The sequence below is a fragment of the Psittacula echo genome, assembly GCF_963264785.1.
Source record: "Psittacula echo genome assembly, chromosome: 15".
Taxonomy (NCBI): domain Eukaryota; kingdom Metazoa; phylum Chordata; class Aves; order Psittaciformes; family Psittacidae; genus Psittacula; species Psittacula echo.
In genome coordinates, this window is record NC_137751.1 from 5,554,745 (window position 1) to 5,570,883 (window position 16,139).

The window sequence follows — 16,139 nt, forward strand, 5'->3', positions numbered from 1 at the left end:
ATCACCCGGCTTCCTACACACTGTGGTAGTACAGATAGGCCAGTGGTGAAACTGGGTTTGCTAGAACACCAACCTCAGGCAATGCTCTGAAGTTACCACACTGGGAGTAGTGGTGAGCCCTTTGCACACACACCTATAGAAACTGCTAGACCTATAACACACACTGCCACATCTATAACAGATACTTATAATAGCAGTATATATATATAATATACTGCTACCATGCATAGGTACCCCCTGCATGAAGACACAATGCATCCAGATGGACACAAGTGCCCTTCTCAAGTCTATTCCACTACAATTCATCTTTCCAAACACTGTACATGATTCCATATTAAAGAACATTCCCCCTGCAGCACCATCCCCAGCCTGACCCTGGGGCGGGTGCTTCCCCTTGTGCTGGGATGATGCTGGGGTGATGCTCAGCACAAGCCCTGGGGACACCCCCACCACCGCACCTCCTGCTCCCGCCAGCAGCCGTTGCTTCCCAGCCTCATCCCTGTTCGATCCATCAATACTGGGCACAGTCACTGGGAAGGGCAGCCCCGGTCCTGATCAATAGCAGCAGCCGCCGGCTCTGTGGGTGCTGCACTTGTTGAGTGAGGCTGCAGTGGAAGAGAAGAAACCACATTGAATACATTGCTCCCCCATACAAATGTGATGGAGCAGAGGAGTAAAAACATCTTTTAGTGCCTTGGAGAGGATGAATAACACAAAAGCAAGTGCTGGGAGCTGGGGAGGAGCAGCGTTCAGGATGCGAGCACATCTGTATCCTTGCTCTTGGGCTTCATCTGATGCACCTGACACCACTTATAACAAACAAGATTTGGTAGTAAAATACACTGGAGAGAAGATTGAAGTTCAGCACAGCTCAGTGGTGCTGCTGGACCCCAGCCCTGTGCATGTGCGGGTGACAAGGGCTTCATCCCCACTTGCTCTAATCAAGAGAGAAAGTTTGCTGGGGATCAGGACGCAGCAAGTTTGAAGGTTACAATAAAGGGCAAGTCGTGTTTTCATGCCAGGGATCTCAAACCAATTCATTAATTATAGAATCATGGAATGGTTTGTGTTGGAAGGGACCTTAAAGCTCACCCAGCTCCAACCCCTGCCACGGGCAGGGACACCTTCCACTAGAGCAGCTTGCTCCAAGCCCCTGTGTCCAACCCGGCCTTGAACACTGCCAGGGATGGGGCAGCCACAGCTTCTCTGGGCACCCTGTGCCAGCGCCTCAGCACCCTCACAGGGAAGAGCTTCTGCCTAAGAGCTCATCTCAGTCTCCCCTCTGGCAGGTTAAAGCCATTCTCCCTTGGCCTGTCCCTACATCCCTTGTCCGAAGCCTCTCTCCAGCTTTCTTGTAGAGCAGGAATTAATCCACACTGCCTCCCTATGAGATGGGACATCACTGTGGATGGGAAGGGGATGGCATCAACACAGTGAGCCAGGATGAGCCGGGATGAACCAGGGTGGTGACAGAGCAGAAGCTGTTGTTGTTGTGGATGCACTTCCCAACTCAGCTTGCGGCATCAGCACTATAGCTTTATATAACCAGGCTGAGGAATCAGTACCATTGCCCTTGCGCTCCACTGTGATCTACCCTAAATACCTACAATATTTCTGGGAGTAAACAATCTCCAAGATTCATTTCTTCAAGCAGCAGCAGATGGTCAAGAGCATTTCCTGAAATTGAACTTTATAATGAATTTAGGATCGAGATGAATTTACATAATAATCTGGTTTAGATTCTGATAGTGAAGAAACCTACATAGAAACTGCTTCTTTTCAGCTCTTTGAATTAAAGTATAAATCCCCAAGTAGTTTAATTATAAACAAACTCTTCACTAGCCCAGATCCATGAGAGAAATTGAAAAATTAACTACCCAGAGAGGCTCAAGGCCACATGTCAGGCTTAATTCATCAGCGGGTTTACCTCTCGTGACCCAATGGCAGGAGCAGGATGCTCAGGGGCTGTGCCTGTTGCAGATGAGTTGAGATGTGGCTGATGCTGTCAAGTCTCCATCAAACTGTACGATCCACACCGGCTCAGCTCAGACTGGAAACATGTGGAGCTGCCCAAAGGCAAAAGCTCTTGAATCAGGGTGGAATCGTGGCCCTTTAATGTATTGCCATAAGGGGTCCACGTACCAGGAATGGATGGGGGTGAAATGAGAGGGGAAGGATGGGAACAAGGGAGATTCAGGTTGGATATAAAGCAGAAGTTCTTCCCTGTGAGGGTGCTGAGGCGCTGGCACAGGGTGCCCAGAGAAGCTGTGGCTGCCCCATCCCTGGCAGTGTTCAAGGCCAGGTTGGACACAGGGGCTTGGAGCAAGCTGCTCCAGTGGAAGGTGTCCCAGCCCGTGGCAGGGGTTGGAGCTGGATGAGCTTTAAGGTCCCTTCCAACCCAAACCAGTTTGGGATTCTATGAAGACCACCGTGGGGATCAGCTGTGCCCAGATCCTACTGGAGGAAGCATCTCCAGAACAGGCATGGTCACTGGGAACCAGGTCCCACTGTGCCTTCCTCTTGCTTCCCCCCCCAGACACAAAGGTGAGGCTGTGAAGCCCCTGAGGGTTCATCTCCCCATCGTGGCACCCAGCACAACCCTGGCAGAAACAGCCCCATGCACTGGGATGAACCCACCACAGGGGCAGCCGGTGCTCAGGGCTCTGGCAGAGACATCTCCATCCTCTCAGAGGTGCTGGACCACAGAAAGATGCTGCTTCCCCTCCTCACTCCGGGCGATGGAGAGGGCCTTCCCTGTTAGAAAAGCAAATATTTAGTGTAGATAAGCAACCCCGGGAGCGTTTTCCCCAGGTAATACTAGTAACTAAAATAATCACATTCACTTTGCTGGTTTAATTTTATATTTCCATTTCTACCTTATCTTTTTTCTGCAAGCATCATTAAACCCCACCATAACAAAAATACATGAACTGTTATTCTTTCAAGAGAAGCCATAAACCACCTCAAAGCTTTTCAAGTTTATTCTTATCTCGTACATCTTCCCCTGGTTCTTCCTTTTTTTCTTCCCCCCCTTCATGCATTTCAGAAAGGCAGTTTTCCCTAATGTTAAGAATAGTTGCATTGAAAATGAGATGCTGCCTCTGAAAAGCCCCTCTGGAGGATTAAGTAAGTAAAATATAGCCAGAAAATAAACTGGAACCTCATTAAAATAATTTTGCAAGGAGAAATCCTACTTTACAATAGGTTTTCAATATCACTTAGAAAATTCTTAGAGTCATATATATATGTTCTTAATTCAGGACCTTCCATTAAAAAAGACATTACAGAGGGAACTGAAAGGCCATTTAGTACCCTTGTTTATATAAAAATGTATATTAGGCACAGATGCAATCTCCAGCAAAAGCCCTGTGATACAGTTTGAATAAGCTCTGCTCTGCTGAGAGGTGCTAATGAGGGTTGGCAAAGCTGAGAAGGCACTGCCAGACACCTCCCCTTCATCTATTCTGCCAGGTGACACAAGCCCTCAGCACCACTCCTGCATCCCCCTTGCTCTTAACTGTTCCCTGCTTGTTAATACCCTGTGCCCAAGGTGGGTTTATGGCACCAACTTGCTCCATACTCAGTGGACAGGGATGGGGTTGCAAAACTGCCTGATTCACCCTATTTCATGGGAAGTAGCTCATGTGCCAGGAATTATCCCAAATGGAAAAGGGAAACTCTCCTTGCTGTAATTCCATGGGATATATATTTCATGTACGATGCTATCCCCCCACATTGATTGAAGCATCCTGGCGGGACAACCTCCATCCTGCACCACTTGCACCATCACTTCACATCCCCTACTTGTTCCCATGCAAGGACCCCCTCACTCCTGTTCCCACTCCCAATCCTAAGCCAGTACCCAAAGACCCAGCCTCAAAGTACAGAGGAAAAGGCATATTGGAACAGGGTGCCCAGAGAAGCTGTGGCTGCCCCATCCCTGGCAGTGTTCAAGGCCAGGTTGGACACAGGGGCTTGGAGCAAGCTGCTCTAGTGGAAGGTGCCCCTGCCCGTGGCAGGGGTTGGAACTGGATGAGCTTTAAGGTCAGGTGCTGGGACACTGGGGCAACACCTCTCCAGGAGCCTGAATCCACCTCTTCTGTACAAACCCTTCAAAGGCAGCTTTAAAATATACAGAGAAAGGACATTTATACCTAACTGCAGCTCTACAGCTTCCGTGGTCATGAAAAGGGAACCAGCAGAGTCAGGGCTGAATCCATGGGATGTGCAGGATGCAGGATGTTCAGCTGTCCAGAGAAAACAGCTGAGCTCTGGCTTGCCAAGCACAGGAAGCACTGCTGAGTTTGCAGCTTCTAAAACAGGGCAGTGAGAAACAAAATTGGCAGGTTTAACTCTGCATCAATTCAAAGCGTGCTGTTACATTTTAAAGTATATAAAACTATTGATCATAAGCAAGGCAATTACTTCTGCCTGTATTTAAAGCCACATGGAGGGTGATAAGGAGTCTCCACTGAACACACCCAGCCCTGGTGCAGGAGGGGGCAAAAACCTCCATCAGAGGGAAAAGCTCATGAGCGTGGGGTCCTCACACATGAGCAAAATAGAAAACAGCAAAAAAATAATGGAAATTGCCAAGCTGGGAACAGTCCTGAACATCCTACTTTACAAGGATCCCAGATTGGTTTGGGTTGGAAGGGACCTTAAAGCTCATCCAGTTCCAACCCCCTGCCACGGGCAGGGACACCTTCCACTAGAGCAGCTTGCTCCAAGCCCCTGTGTCCAACCTGGCCTTGAACACTGCCAGGGATGGGGCAGCCACAGCTTCTCTGGGCACCCTGTGCCAGCGCCTCAGCACCCTCACAGGGAAGAGCTTCTGCCTAAGAGCTCATCTCAGTCTCCCCTCCGGCAGGTTAAAGCCATTCCCCTTGTCCTGTCCCTACAGGCCCTTGTCCAAAGCCCCTCTCCAGGTTTCATGTAGCCCCTTTAGGCACTGGGAGCTGCTCTAAGGTCTCTCCTTAAGAAGCCTTCTCTTGCTGAGGCTGAAGCTAAGATACAGGTGACCTGCAGATGTACCCCCAGAGAACTGACAATTCCTTTATCTCCAAAGGCTTCAAAACCATCATACATGTAATTACTGTTCCATTGAAAACACACAAACTCCTTCAGCAACCTCCAAACCTCCATGATTTTGAGTTGGGCCTTGAAATAAGTGCAATAATCCTGAGCCTGAAGCCTAAGGGAGGTTAAAGTGCCTTCCCTTGAGGCAAACCAAGCCCTGAACCTCCCGGTCAGAACCCCCCCAGCCCTTAGGATGAAAGAGATCAGTGCAAATCCAGAGCTGTGTAGGTGTTATACACAGCACAGCCGCTGCAGAGACACCAAACCTGATCGCGCACGATATTTGGGTAGCAAGTTTTGTAGAGAATAAATATCACACTTCAATTTCATGGTAACTTAGGAGGGTTTACTGGCAAATACCATGGCTTTTACATGGTTCTACCAATTACTGAGCAATTACACGTAACCTAGATCTGGAGGACATACAGTAGGGCTATAATGTATTCCTCTCTCTGTTGAAAAGAAGGCAGTTAATAGAAAACACACTCTTCTATTATAAACCCGTCCACAATATTCCTGTGTGACATTAGTACAACTCCACATCGATACGAAACCCAAAGCAAAGCCTCTCTTCCCATTAACACATCACTTGCAGGATGATCAATAAAAATACACTTTAAACCGCACCATATGTCGCTCCCCACAAAGTTTTATTCTTCAGATTCAGCAGTTGGTACCTCAACCCCTGTGCAATTAAATCCCATTTAGCAGCACTGACCTTCTGATTTGAACTCATTCCTACGGCTGGTTTGGAGTCGAGCAGCGCTTTTAAAGAGTGAAACCAAACTGTCTGTGCGTTAAGGGTGGGATACACGGGAGCCTTCGCCGGGAAAGCCGCAACGGAGCAGGGAGAGGAGAAAAAGGGAACGGAAATAATAGTGCCAGCACATTTTAACATGTTGTAGCATATTTGTAAACATCGTTAATCAGGGATTAGCAGATGGTGATGTTAATTGCACCTGTGGAAGTAACAAGACCTCAAGGTTGATTACATTTACAAACTGGGAGTAGGGCTGTGGCGCAGCAGAGGATTCCTCACCACCGGCGAGGAAGGAGCCCTGTGGGCTCCTACACTCAGCAGCACCCCAGGTTGTTTCCTTCAGCCCTTCCAAGCTTTGCAAGGAGAGGTGTTCCCTGTCCCAAACCCAGCCCCAGGAATCCTCGCTGCAACCCAGTGATCGGATTGGATGGAATGGGATTCCTGCCTGTGTTGTTAACCTGTGCACTAAAGCAAAATCCAGGGCACAAGTTTCTCTTGCAGCCAGTTCTCCCTGGAGGTGATTTTGGGAGATGAAAAGGTTTGGGCTTGCCCCTGTCTGAGCACTAAAAGGCTGAGGCTCTGCATGCATCTTCTGAACCAAGGGGGACAAATATTGTGCCATTGTGCTCAGAGACACTTTGATTGTTGAGAAATCATTTTGGAAGGGCACTGACTACATTTTAAACTCCATTTGGTAAATAAGCCCCTGCCAAGCGGGGGGGGAGGGAAGAGCTGACTTTCACATTACACATACACACTTTATTCATATCTAAATATCAAAGAGACTGTATGTACAAACAGAAGTAATCAGGAAGCATGTTTTGATCTTGCTGATGTACACAAAAAATGACAATTAATGTCCTCCTTTTATGATACAAAGCTGGGAGTTTTTTACAGTTACATTACAGGGACGATTATAGTGAAGCTTAAGGCTAAAAATAATGAAAGACTATAAAAACTACATTTTAACATTTAAAAATACCCAGGAAATTAACTGCAGAAGTGGGCAATGATCCAATTAATGGCTCGCATTTATTAGATCAGGGGCAAGTCACACAGCACAAAGCTCCATCTCCAAAGGTGTGAGTGTGCAGAGGTCCCCATGCTCCTTACAGGCTTCAGCCTGAAGCAGGAGAAAGCATCATCCATGGCAGATGCATCCAAAAGCTGGCCAGAGGGGGGATCCCAGTGTGACAAAGTGAGGGCAGAACTTCCCACAGAGGGAAACAGGCTACATGGGAACGGCAGAGCCATCCAGAGTGGGATTACTGCACACACAAGAGCCTGTATTGCAGCTCTCAAGCAAAGAAGTCTGAGCTGCAGCCTTAGTTACACGTCTAAATCTCTGTCTCTCAAAATCCAAGCCTTATGCAACTGCCTGTAATCCTTGCCTGATACTCCAGTGCTGAATCAAGGTGCTCCATGGATACAGCAGCTGCACAGGGAAATCCGCAGGGGAGTCGCAATGTTCGATGGACAAATGGGAACTTCGATGTACCACATCATCCTGTTGGGAGAACTGCCGTGGGCATTGAGGTTTCAAAGGGTCTTGGGAGCCTCCTAGAAGTAAACTACCAGCTCCATCGTTACTCACCTGCCTCCTCATTTGGAATGGCTGAGAATAGTCCCATGGTGTTCAGCTTTCCGAAACACATGAAGCCAGTGAAATGCCTCCTCTGTTAAAGTACTGCTCAAATAAGTAAGAAAGTAAAAGGAGAAATAGCAGTTCCTATGAACCTGGAAATGTATATACTTACCTATAGGTCAAGAATAAAGAAATGGCTTTATCCTCATCCCTCCTTCTCCAAAGGAAGGATCCAGTCAGCCTCAAGTGCTGAACCTTTCCTCTGAGAATGAGCAAATCTGAGCCACGGGCACCCTCTGCTGGGGTACCCAAGGCGAGAGCTGTGCAGCGAGGCTGGTCTGCAGCCCCCCCGGCCCAGGGATGATTTATTTCAGCATTAAAATAGTGAAAAAAGGGAAGAAAAGGCACAATTCAGCCCACAAAATGCAAGAGATGTCACCCTAGTGATGCCACTGTTATTCAGTGGCCAGTTTGCCTTCAGATTCGGGGAACAAAGCCCTGTTTGCCACAACTGCTGTCATTTCAGAGGGATTTGGGGGTTGTCCTTGGAGAGGGCAAAGGGGCAGACACAGCTCAGGATATGTGCATCCACGCCAGGCACCCTTTCCCATCAGAGCCACAACCACACAAGTGAAGACTCAGCACCTTTCAGGTGCTCCATGTCCTGTCTCATCCCTATCCCAGGCATCAGAGGCGTTCCAAAGGCCAGGTGCTCTGAGGGAGACATGAAAAACCTCCACATCCACGGCCAGGTTTACAGACTTCATTTAGCTGAAAGGAAAGTCCTAATTAGTCACTGTGAGTGATTTACTTGTTCATCTGGAAGGGGGGAAGGGGGAGACTAAGCTGAATTGTTTGAAATTATCCCTAAAGGGCACTGTAAATTAAGTGTTAATGAGGAATCCTATGCAAAGGGCCACAGCAGCTAAACAAAATAATTAAGGTGCTAAGTGATAACATTCATTTGGTTCTCAGTAATTCAGCTTGGTTTCAACCAGGATATCTGCAAATGAAGGTGCCCTCACCCCACTGCCCATGCCATCAGCAGGATGGTGGTGCTGGGGCAGCCCAGCACCCAGGAGGATCAGGTCCACCGTAGACTAAGTTCCCTGGAAGAGTAATTCCTGATTCCTCTTCCCATCTGAAGGAAGTGCTCTGTTTCACTAGTCACACTCTGGATTTATGTATGATACAAAAAGGATTGATCCAAGTCTACAGCCAATCTTTTTGGAGGCTTTATTGCAATGGGCAGTGGTTTTTCCCCACTACAGCTGTTTTCTAACAGCTCATGTCCATCCTTTGGCAGGGCTGCAGACCTGTTTACAACCACATACAACACGGGGTGTTTTCAGACATCCAAGCACCAACAGGTAACAGAAAAACCACCTCATCATGAGGAAAATTGCTACCGAGTAGGCCTGAATCACACCTGGCTCTCACCAGCACCCTCTCAGCTGCTAAGGGGGTGGCAGCCTCAGGGCACTCTGAGAGGCAGCAGTTTCTCACCTAGAAGAACCCAAATTCTCTCCATAGCACAAGCAATGTACAAAGTCTCCCATGTAACAAGCACAAGTCTTAGCTGTCACCAGGAATTTTACTGCAAGAACTGAAGGATATGGCTGTCTGCTTTAAAAAACTACCTTTGCCTCCCTTCCTTACAGCTGCTCCTCCGAGGTGCTGGTGGGAGGTGGTACCCAGTACACGCAGCATTAAGCCAGGGTTCTGGTGGTACCGTGTGTCAGCCAAACTGAGCTCAAGTCAATATCTCCCCCTTGTAAAAGTTGCAGCGATGATGAAGACCCTGGAAAGGGCACTTCCATATCCACACCAACAGAGCACCGAGCAGCTTCCACCACCAAATCGAACATTTCAGTCACCGTGCCTCAGCTTTTGGCTGCAGATGGAGTGCAGGAGAATACCTGTAGCAAAGTAAATAAATAAATATATGTTTTAAACCACAAGAGTCATTCTGCAAGGCTGGATTTTGAATTTTAAATACAGAAAATGGGACTGTGAGGCCTTTGTGCTTAGAACTGCTCTCACCAGTAGCAACAGAGACGTTCAGTGATTCGATCCCAGGGTGAAGGGTTCTGCCAGGGGGTATGGCCAGCATCCGATGGCACAGGAGCTGTGTCTCTATGGACAGCCCGTCCCCTTCACTACCTGCAGAAGAAAGGCACTCAGGTCAGCTCACAGCTGCTGCTACATCCCTTCTCCCCCATCCTAAGTACAGTCCTTACTAATGCTCTGTTACAAGTACATCCTTGGTCTAAAGCTCACCACCAACAACGCAGAAACAGCCAAGAACTACCAGAGGTGAGAGGGGCACCTTCCTCGCCCACTCCAGCTCCCCAGATCTGTTGTCCAGTACGTGAAGTGGTTTTGAACAATACCAGTGCACCACATCTGCATGCAGAGCATAGAGCACAGACCCTTGTAGCTTGAATGCAAGCAGCCACTGTGCCCACATACACAAGCTGCTGCCAAAGGGATGAGGCAGCCAAGAGGCCATGGGCCTGATCTGGTCCAGCAAATCCCACATCCCTATTGATAGTGACGGGTTCAGCCTTTTCAGCACACAGTACCACCATCTGGGTGCAACTTGTGAATGCAGACAGTTTAACCAGAGGCTTCAATTGATTAGTTGTTAAACCATCCAACAGCCCTGATATGTTTGGGCTGATACACTGGTGAAACAGAGTTGAAATCTATCCCAGGTCATTAATAGTTGTTTGACTCACACTGTCACAAAGGGAAATGGAAAGGGAGAGGCTTTAAACAATCCTGCCCGCAGACAAGTGAGAATGCAGAAGACCACAGACCTCCCAGCCTGCTTGGCTCCCCAAAGAATTCTTCCACATTCATTATTTAGAGCTACCCAGACAGCTACACGGCTGCAGGAACAGCCAGCTCATTCCAAAGGCCTCTGACCAAAGAGGCTCAGCAGGTTGGAAGCCAAATGTTCCCCTTCAACAGCCATCCCCTGACCACAGCTGAAGTTCAAACCTGTGCTGGGACAGCAGTACCAGGGGCTTCTGCACCTCTGCCTGTGTGGCCACTGCTGTCTCACCTAAACTTAGATACTTACCTGAAGTTTTAGCAGCACTTTCTACGCCACTTACTCCTCCATAAGGCAAACAAGCTCCTCCCTGGGCTGACTTGCCACAGAACTCTCACTGGTGCCTGCTTCCAGCACTTCCCCAGCAGATCCCTGTGTATTGATCTGCACAACACCCCTCTGACCACACAGGGAAGGAAGATACTGTTATTCCCATTTCACAGACTGGAATCTTAAACTCAGTATCCCATTATGCTGGCCTGATTTAACCGGTAAGGTGCACTTTTGATAAGGAAAAGAATGCTTTGGGTAACGCATCTTGCATCACCTTCCTGCATGAAATAAGCCATGCAGGCAAGAGCCTCCTTTGGCTGAGGTAAAAGGAAACCAAAATCCCACTATCTTCCTCCTGCTGTAAGCCAGCAATGCAGGCAATGCCTGGGTGAGTTATCCAGGGTCATAGAAGAAGCCTGAGTGACACAGGAATAGAAGCCAGGCCTCCCACAGCCTGGCCTGCCTCTTCATTGCTAAGACTGTGGTTCTCCAGGGATGCTTCCAGAAAAGAAAACACATTATCCTACTTCTTCCTGATTCAACACAGAAAAGTCTTACAACTTACTGTCATATTTGCCTCCTAAGCCTCTCACACCACACTGTCATGGGACTCTCCAACTGGGACAGCAGCTATCACCAGAGGTGGGATGGCTCCTGGAGCAATCCTCTTCTCTCCCTGATAAGAGTCTTACAACTCCTAATAAAGACGGTAATTTTGCTTCCAGCTTTTACAAAGGTTCTTATGGCTCTGGCTGCTTAAAATAATGAGGAACCATAAATTCAGGGCAAAAAGACTTGCCCAGTGTGACACGAAGGAGGGAGTATTGACTGAATCAGATTAAATCCTAGTTTATACTGGTGAACAAAAACACTTCCCACTTCAGACCTTTGACTCCCATCTCTTAGCTTTATCCTTCACTGACAGCCCTCAAAGAGCAGAGCTCAAGCTTGGAGGAGATGATAAACCAGGTTTCCTGTCGCATTTACAATTAACACCAGTGTAACAACTGCAGCTCTCAGTGCAGGAAGTTCAAATCCAGGCAGAAGAGAGAAGATAAACCCACCAATTCCACAAACAGCCTTAAACCCTGAGCAAAAGACTGAAGGTGTAGGAACAAATTACCCAGAAGCTCTTCTTACACAGACGTTTAAGTGCTCCCAATCTGTTCCTGTTCACATACAGCTCCCAGTCTTTCGGGCAGCCAGCCTGCCTGTCACCTTCAGCAATGACTCCAGTGCAGACAACATTAAGCTGGACTGTCCAAATCACTCTCTGCCAAGCCAGCAAGGTGCCAGGAGGGTGAATTCAAGTCTGCAAATGCTTAACTTACAAGACAATCTGTGCAGTGCTCGGGAGCTCACGACCAAGCTGAATTATCTCTGCTGCAGCTACGCTACATATTCAGATGTAGGATGTTCCTTCCAACAACCTCAGCATCAGACGACTGTAATGTTCAATTTTCTTTTCAGCCAAGAGTTAGTGCTCAGCAGAGAGTTGAAATCATTACTGCTGCAAGGTCCGGGAGCTCTCCTCATGCATCTACCAATCAGCCTCCAATCTCCCCTGACAAAAGGATAGTTGGACTTTTTCCTGGAGAAATCTCTCATAACTCAAGGTAACGACACCACTGCCACTCTCGCCCCCTTCCTCTCTCCTGGTGTTGTCGTCATTTCTGGGATGCATTTCTTTGTGGTCCATCAGCAGTGCTGCCAGCCTCCCTGCTTCCTTTTGTAATATAGCTCCACACATCTTGCAGAGATGCCAGATTTGCGGCGTTGTCTTGTCAGTATTTCTAGGAGTTCAATAAACATTTTAATTAAAGGAATCTCTTCTGAGCCAAGGACACCACAGCACGGGGCAGGATTATAGCCCCTCGATGGCTCATCGCCAGCGTGACACTACTTCCAAGTGTAAAAGCTCAAAGCAGCCCTTGTGCCAGGTGACACGAAGTGGGGGAGCTACAGCATGGCCACACAACGGTGCCTACAGCAGCACTCTAGGGTGAATTTCCTTCTCCAGCTGCCATGAGGCTGCCATTCCCCTTTGCTGCTGCACAAACCCAAACCCTGCCTACAAAACAGCACATAGGTCTGGCAGGGAGGTTACACCTCCTCCTCCTGATGGTACCACAGCAGCAAACAGCTCCTGCTGCCTTCTCCTAGGTGTAGAAAGCCACCACTGACTGGTTTCTGTGACGGTCTCCATGCCACAAAGCCCAGCTGTGTTCAGACCATTCCCAGCGACAGCTCCTCATGCTTCTTTCTGGGCACAGACACACATTCCTGTATTTTTAAAGAGCAAACATGACAGAGCAAAGACATGGCTCAGCTCCTCCTTCCAGCCTCAGCACAGCAAAAGCAAACATGCACTTCCTGGGTCTCTCACTCAGGTTTGTGGTTTGCCAACACAGAAAATCCAGGTTCAAGACTCTAGGAAAGGACCAAAAGCACCACAGAACACAATGCAAAACAACAGCCTGTGGCTACACTGCCCCAGACCTGTCCTGCCACTGAAAACTGCCACCTAGACCCCATGCAGCTGCTAAATCCCCTGTTCGGCTACATGGACTGGTTTGTTCCTGCAACTTGTTCTTCTGGCTCCCTATTTCATTTGCAGCCAGCATTCCATTAGTTCTTTCTCAGCTCTTCGTTTCCAGACCAAAGTGTGATATGATGCAACAGACCCACAACTAGCTTTGGAGTGAAACATCACCCCTGTTGCTTCCTCACACGTGCACTTCCACCAAGCCCAAAGCTCAGTCAAATGCAATACCTATTACTATAATAACAGGTTTACTCCACTGAAATTCCGAGCAGCTGATGACAGGGATATTCTCTGCATCCTCAGGCTTGCTGACTGTTCCCAGGACTTCCCAGCCTTCTGCAGCTTTAGCCTAGAAAGAGAAGAGAAATAAAGGTTAAAAATCTGCCTCCTTTTCAAGCAAAAAAAGAAACTAAGCCATGTATATAAACACTTCTTTTTTACAGCAATAAAAAAAGTTTTTTTTCCCCATAAAACAGTTCTAGGAAGGTTTTTCTTTCTGCCAGGAAAGCACACAAAAAGAGTAGTGTTAAATATATTACTATCAGGCTAACCCACAGAGCAACGCAGTGGAAGTTCTCAAGTGCAGGCTCAGCCATCAGAAGCCCATGGTAACGCTTTCAAACACAAGTGCAAGTAAACTCAGCAGCCAAAACTCAGCTCATACAAAAAGCAGAGCACTCAGTGCCTCACATACCCAGAGAAGCAGCTTTCCCTCCTGTTCCCTAGTAAAAAGAGCTTTTATTGTTTGTATTGGAAATCCATTTTAACAATGAAGGAGCTGCTGTTTCTTGCCAGCTTCCTTTGAAACTGGCACCTTTTACATTACATTATATCACATCTGCACCAGCCAGGCAATGCCAAGGGTTGGGGGAGTGAATGTGGGTCCAATTAAATGAACTGCTGCAACGGTTCAATATGTTTCTAATTAAAGATTTACAGTCACAAAGTGATTCTTCCAGGTGTTTCAACTGAATATCAATGGGTTTGATGTATCTTTCATTTCACCATCATCCTGAAAGTGCCACACACCCATGTTTTCCCATGTGCATTCCCCTTCCTTTTGCAGCACGTTCTGCAAAGGGCCCTCTCTCATCTCACCACGTAAGTACAGGCGAAAAGATTCCCCGCAGCTCCTACCAGCCCTGGTTTCTCCGCTCTCTGATGCTCCAAAGGCTGCCCAATGCTGCCATCACGTGCCTGGGCCCCGGAATGCAACCTCCGACACACGCCGGGCAGGACCTGCTTCAGGCAGCAGCGGTAGCTTCGATCCCCACAGAAAGGAAGGGACACAGACCTCGTCTTACCGAGCTCGCAGCCCCTCAGGAGACAGACACAGCGTTATCCTGCTCTCGCCATCTTCCAGAACACCCACAACTCGGACCTGTTTCCCCACCGTTTGGAATGGGGTTGGTTATGCACACCCGTCAGAGGCGGTCCGCCAGCACAGACCACCGGCAGCAGAGAGGAATGCAGAACAGGAACACATGTACATAGGAATTCCTTTTCCTGTACTGCCTCTCTGTTCAACCCGTGCAGTATCTGAGGCTTCTTGATAGGAAAGGGAAAAAATGTGGATCACTCTACCTTCAAAAAGCTCTGGAGATCACCGGTGCTGTAGACATCGAGGACTTCCATAGCTCCAGAGCTAGCTTTGCTCACTGTTGGAGTCAGGGGGCAGCTGCAAGGCAAAAAGAAAGGAAAAGTATCACATAAAAGCAAAAAAAGGAAATCCAGGATAATTTTTGTTTCTCTATTTCCTTCTCTTGCCTCTGCAACCCAATTCCAACTAGTCCACTAGAAATCTTGTTCACCATGTGGATATATTTTCCTATGGAGAAGGGCTCAGAAATGAACCCAGGAAATAGGGTGCAGTTTTATGCACCAATGCACAACTGAAACACAAAGTGGGTTACAATAAAAGGCGCCCAGGGAGGTTCCTTTCCAGCCTGAAACACCACATCCCACAGCCTCCCTGCAGACTGCAGCACAAAGCAGCAGCTGCCCAAATTCAGCTCCAGCTCAGTTCTGGAAAGCCCTTTAAGAAGCTGTCGGGCTGGAAACCTCTTTGGGAGCCAGCAGGAAAAGACAGAGAAGAGCTGAAGGAGCAAACAACCAGCCCCATACCTGTTCCTCTGGCTTGTCACCACTCTGTCCACCCCCAGGAAGTATGCGGAGCGCAGCAGTGCCCCCAGGTTCATGGGATCCTGGATCTGCTCCAACACCAGCCAAATGAGCTGCCGGTTCGGGCCCTCTTCATCCCTCAAATCAGGCGTTTCAGCTTCCTCCAAACTCTTGAAACGCAGAGGAGTGGCCTCCAAACAAACTCCTTGGTGGACCTGACCTCTGCAAAGATCATCCAGCTGCTTCCTGTTGACATAGTGCACAGGGACTCCCCGGGCTGTGGCCTGAAGGACAAACTCACTCATAACAAACCGCCGGGAGCCACTGCTCTGCTTGAGGAACAACCTGAACAAGTCCCTTCTCGGCTGAGAGAGGGCCAGGGAACATGGGGAGATCCCAAACAAGATCTCGGAGCCTTTAGTCCTTGCAATGACCAGAGGCTTTCTCTCCAGCCTCTTCTTCGCCTTCCACAAGCCACCTTCTCTGGAGCTCCACAGCTCCCCGCTGGCAGGGCCAGCCAGCCTGGCCCCTCTCTCTTTGGATCTGTGCCCTGGTCTCGGCTGGCTCTGCGGCGCCAGGCTCTCAGGGGAGGTGCTGGAGGCCCGACAAGCCCCCGGCAGGGCTGGAGGGTGAAGCCGACCGCCACCTCCCATAGGGCCCGACGCTGCCTCAGGCCCACCTTTGGCCGAGCAGCCCCTCAGGCCCCTCCACCACGGGCCGCAGCGAGAGGGTGACAGCCCCGCAGCCCTCCACACGCGGGCCGTGAGCACCATTGGTGCCCCGAAGGCCCTTCCACGTGGGACAGGTACCCACGGGCACCGCGGGAACACACCGAGGCCCGCCCCGACCGCGGCGGCAGCACCGACACCGAGGAGCCCCGCGCCGCTTCCGGGTGGGCACATGATAGCACCACCGAGACGGGGTGAGCCGCCTCCCC

General features: G+C 49.0%; 1 protein-coding gene across 2 annotated transcripts; it reads right to left on the reverse strand.

Moving 5' to 3' along the window:
• Window positions 1–545: 545 nt before the first annotated feature.
• MRM1 (mitochondrial rRNA methyltransferase 1) lies at window positions 546–16,074 on the reverse strand. 2 transcript variants are annotated; one of them, XM_080630148.1, is made up of 8 exons: window positions 15,206–16,074; window positions 14,666–14,759; window positions 13,310–13,430; window positions 9,468–9,587; window positions 9,065–9,343; window positions 5,798–8,195; window positions 2,638–2,754; window positions 546–605 (listed from the first exon to the last, which is right to left on the reverse strand). In XM_080630148.1, exons 1-5 carry the CDS (start codon window positions 15,973–15,975, stop codon window positions 9,294–9,296), a joined length of 1,155 nt encoding a protein of 384 aa, XP_080486274.1. In that variant the 5' UTR covers window positions 15,976–16,074; the 3' UTR covers window positions 546–605; window positions 2,638–2,754; window positions 5,798–8,195; window positions 9,065–9,293. The 2 variants fall into 2 exon arrangements, with proteins under 2 accessions (XP_080486274.1, XP_080486273.1); XM_080630147.1 differs by having other exon boundaries at window positions 5,798–9,343.
• Between the last annotated feature and the right edge of the window lie 65 nt (window positions 16,075–16,139).

Excerpts from the sequence above, each read along its gene's own strand:
- MRM1 (XM_080630148.1), bottom strand. The coding sequence starts at position 15,975 with ATGGTGCTCACGGCCCGCGTGTGGAGGGCTGCGGGGCTGTCACCCTCT. Across the intron at positions 13,431-14,665 it reads ATCTCCAGAGCTTTTTGAAG|GCTAAAGCTGCAGAAGGCTG; the intron begins GTAGAGTGATCC and ends TTCTCTTTCTAG. Across the intron at positions 9,588-13,309 it reads ACCTGTTATTATAGTAATAG|GTAGTGAAGGGGACGGGCTG; the intron begins GTATTGCATTTG and ends TTTCTTCTGCAG.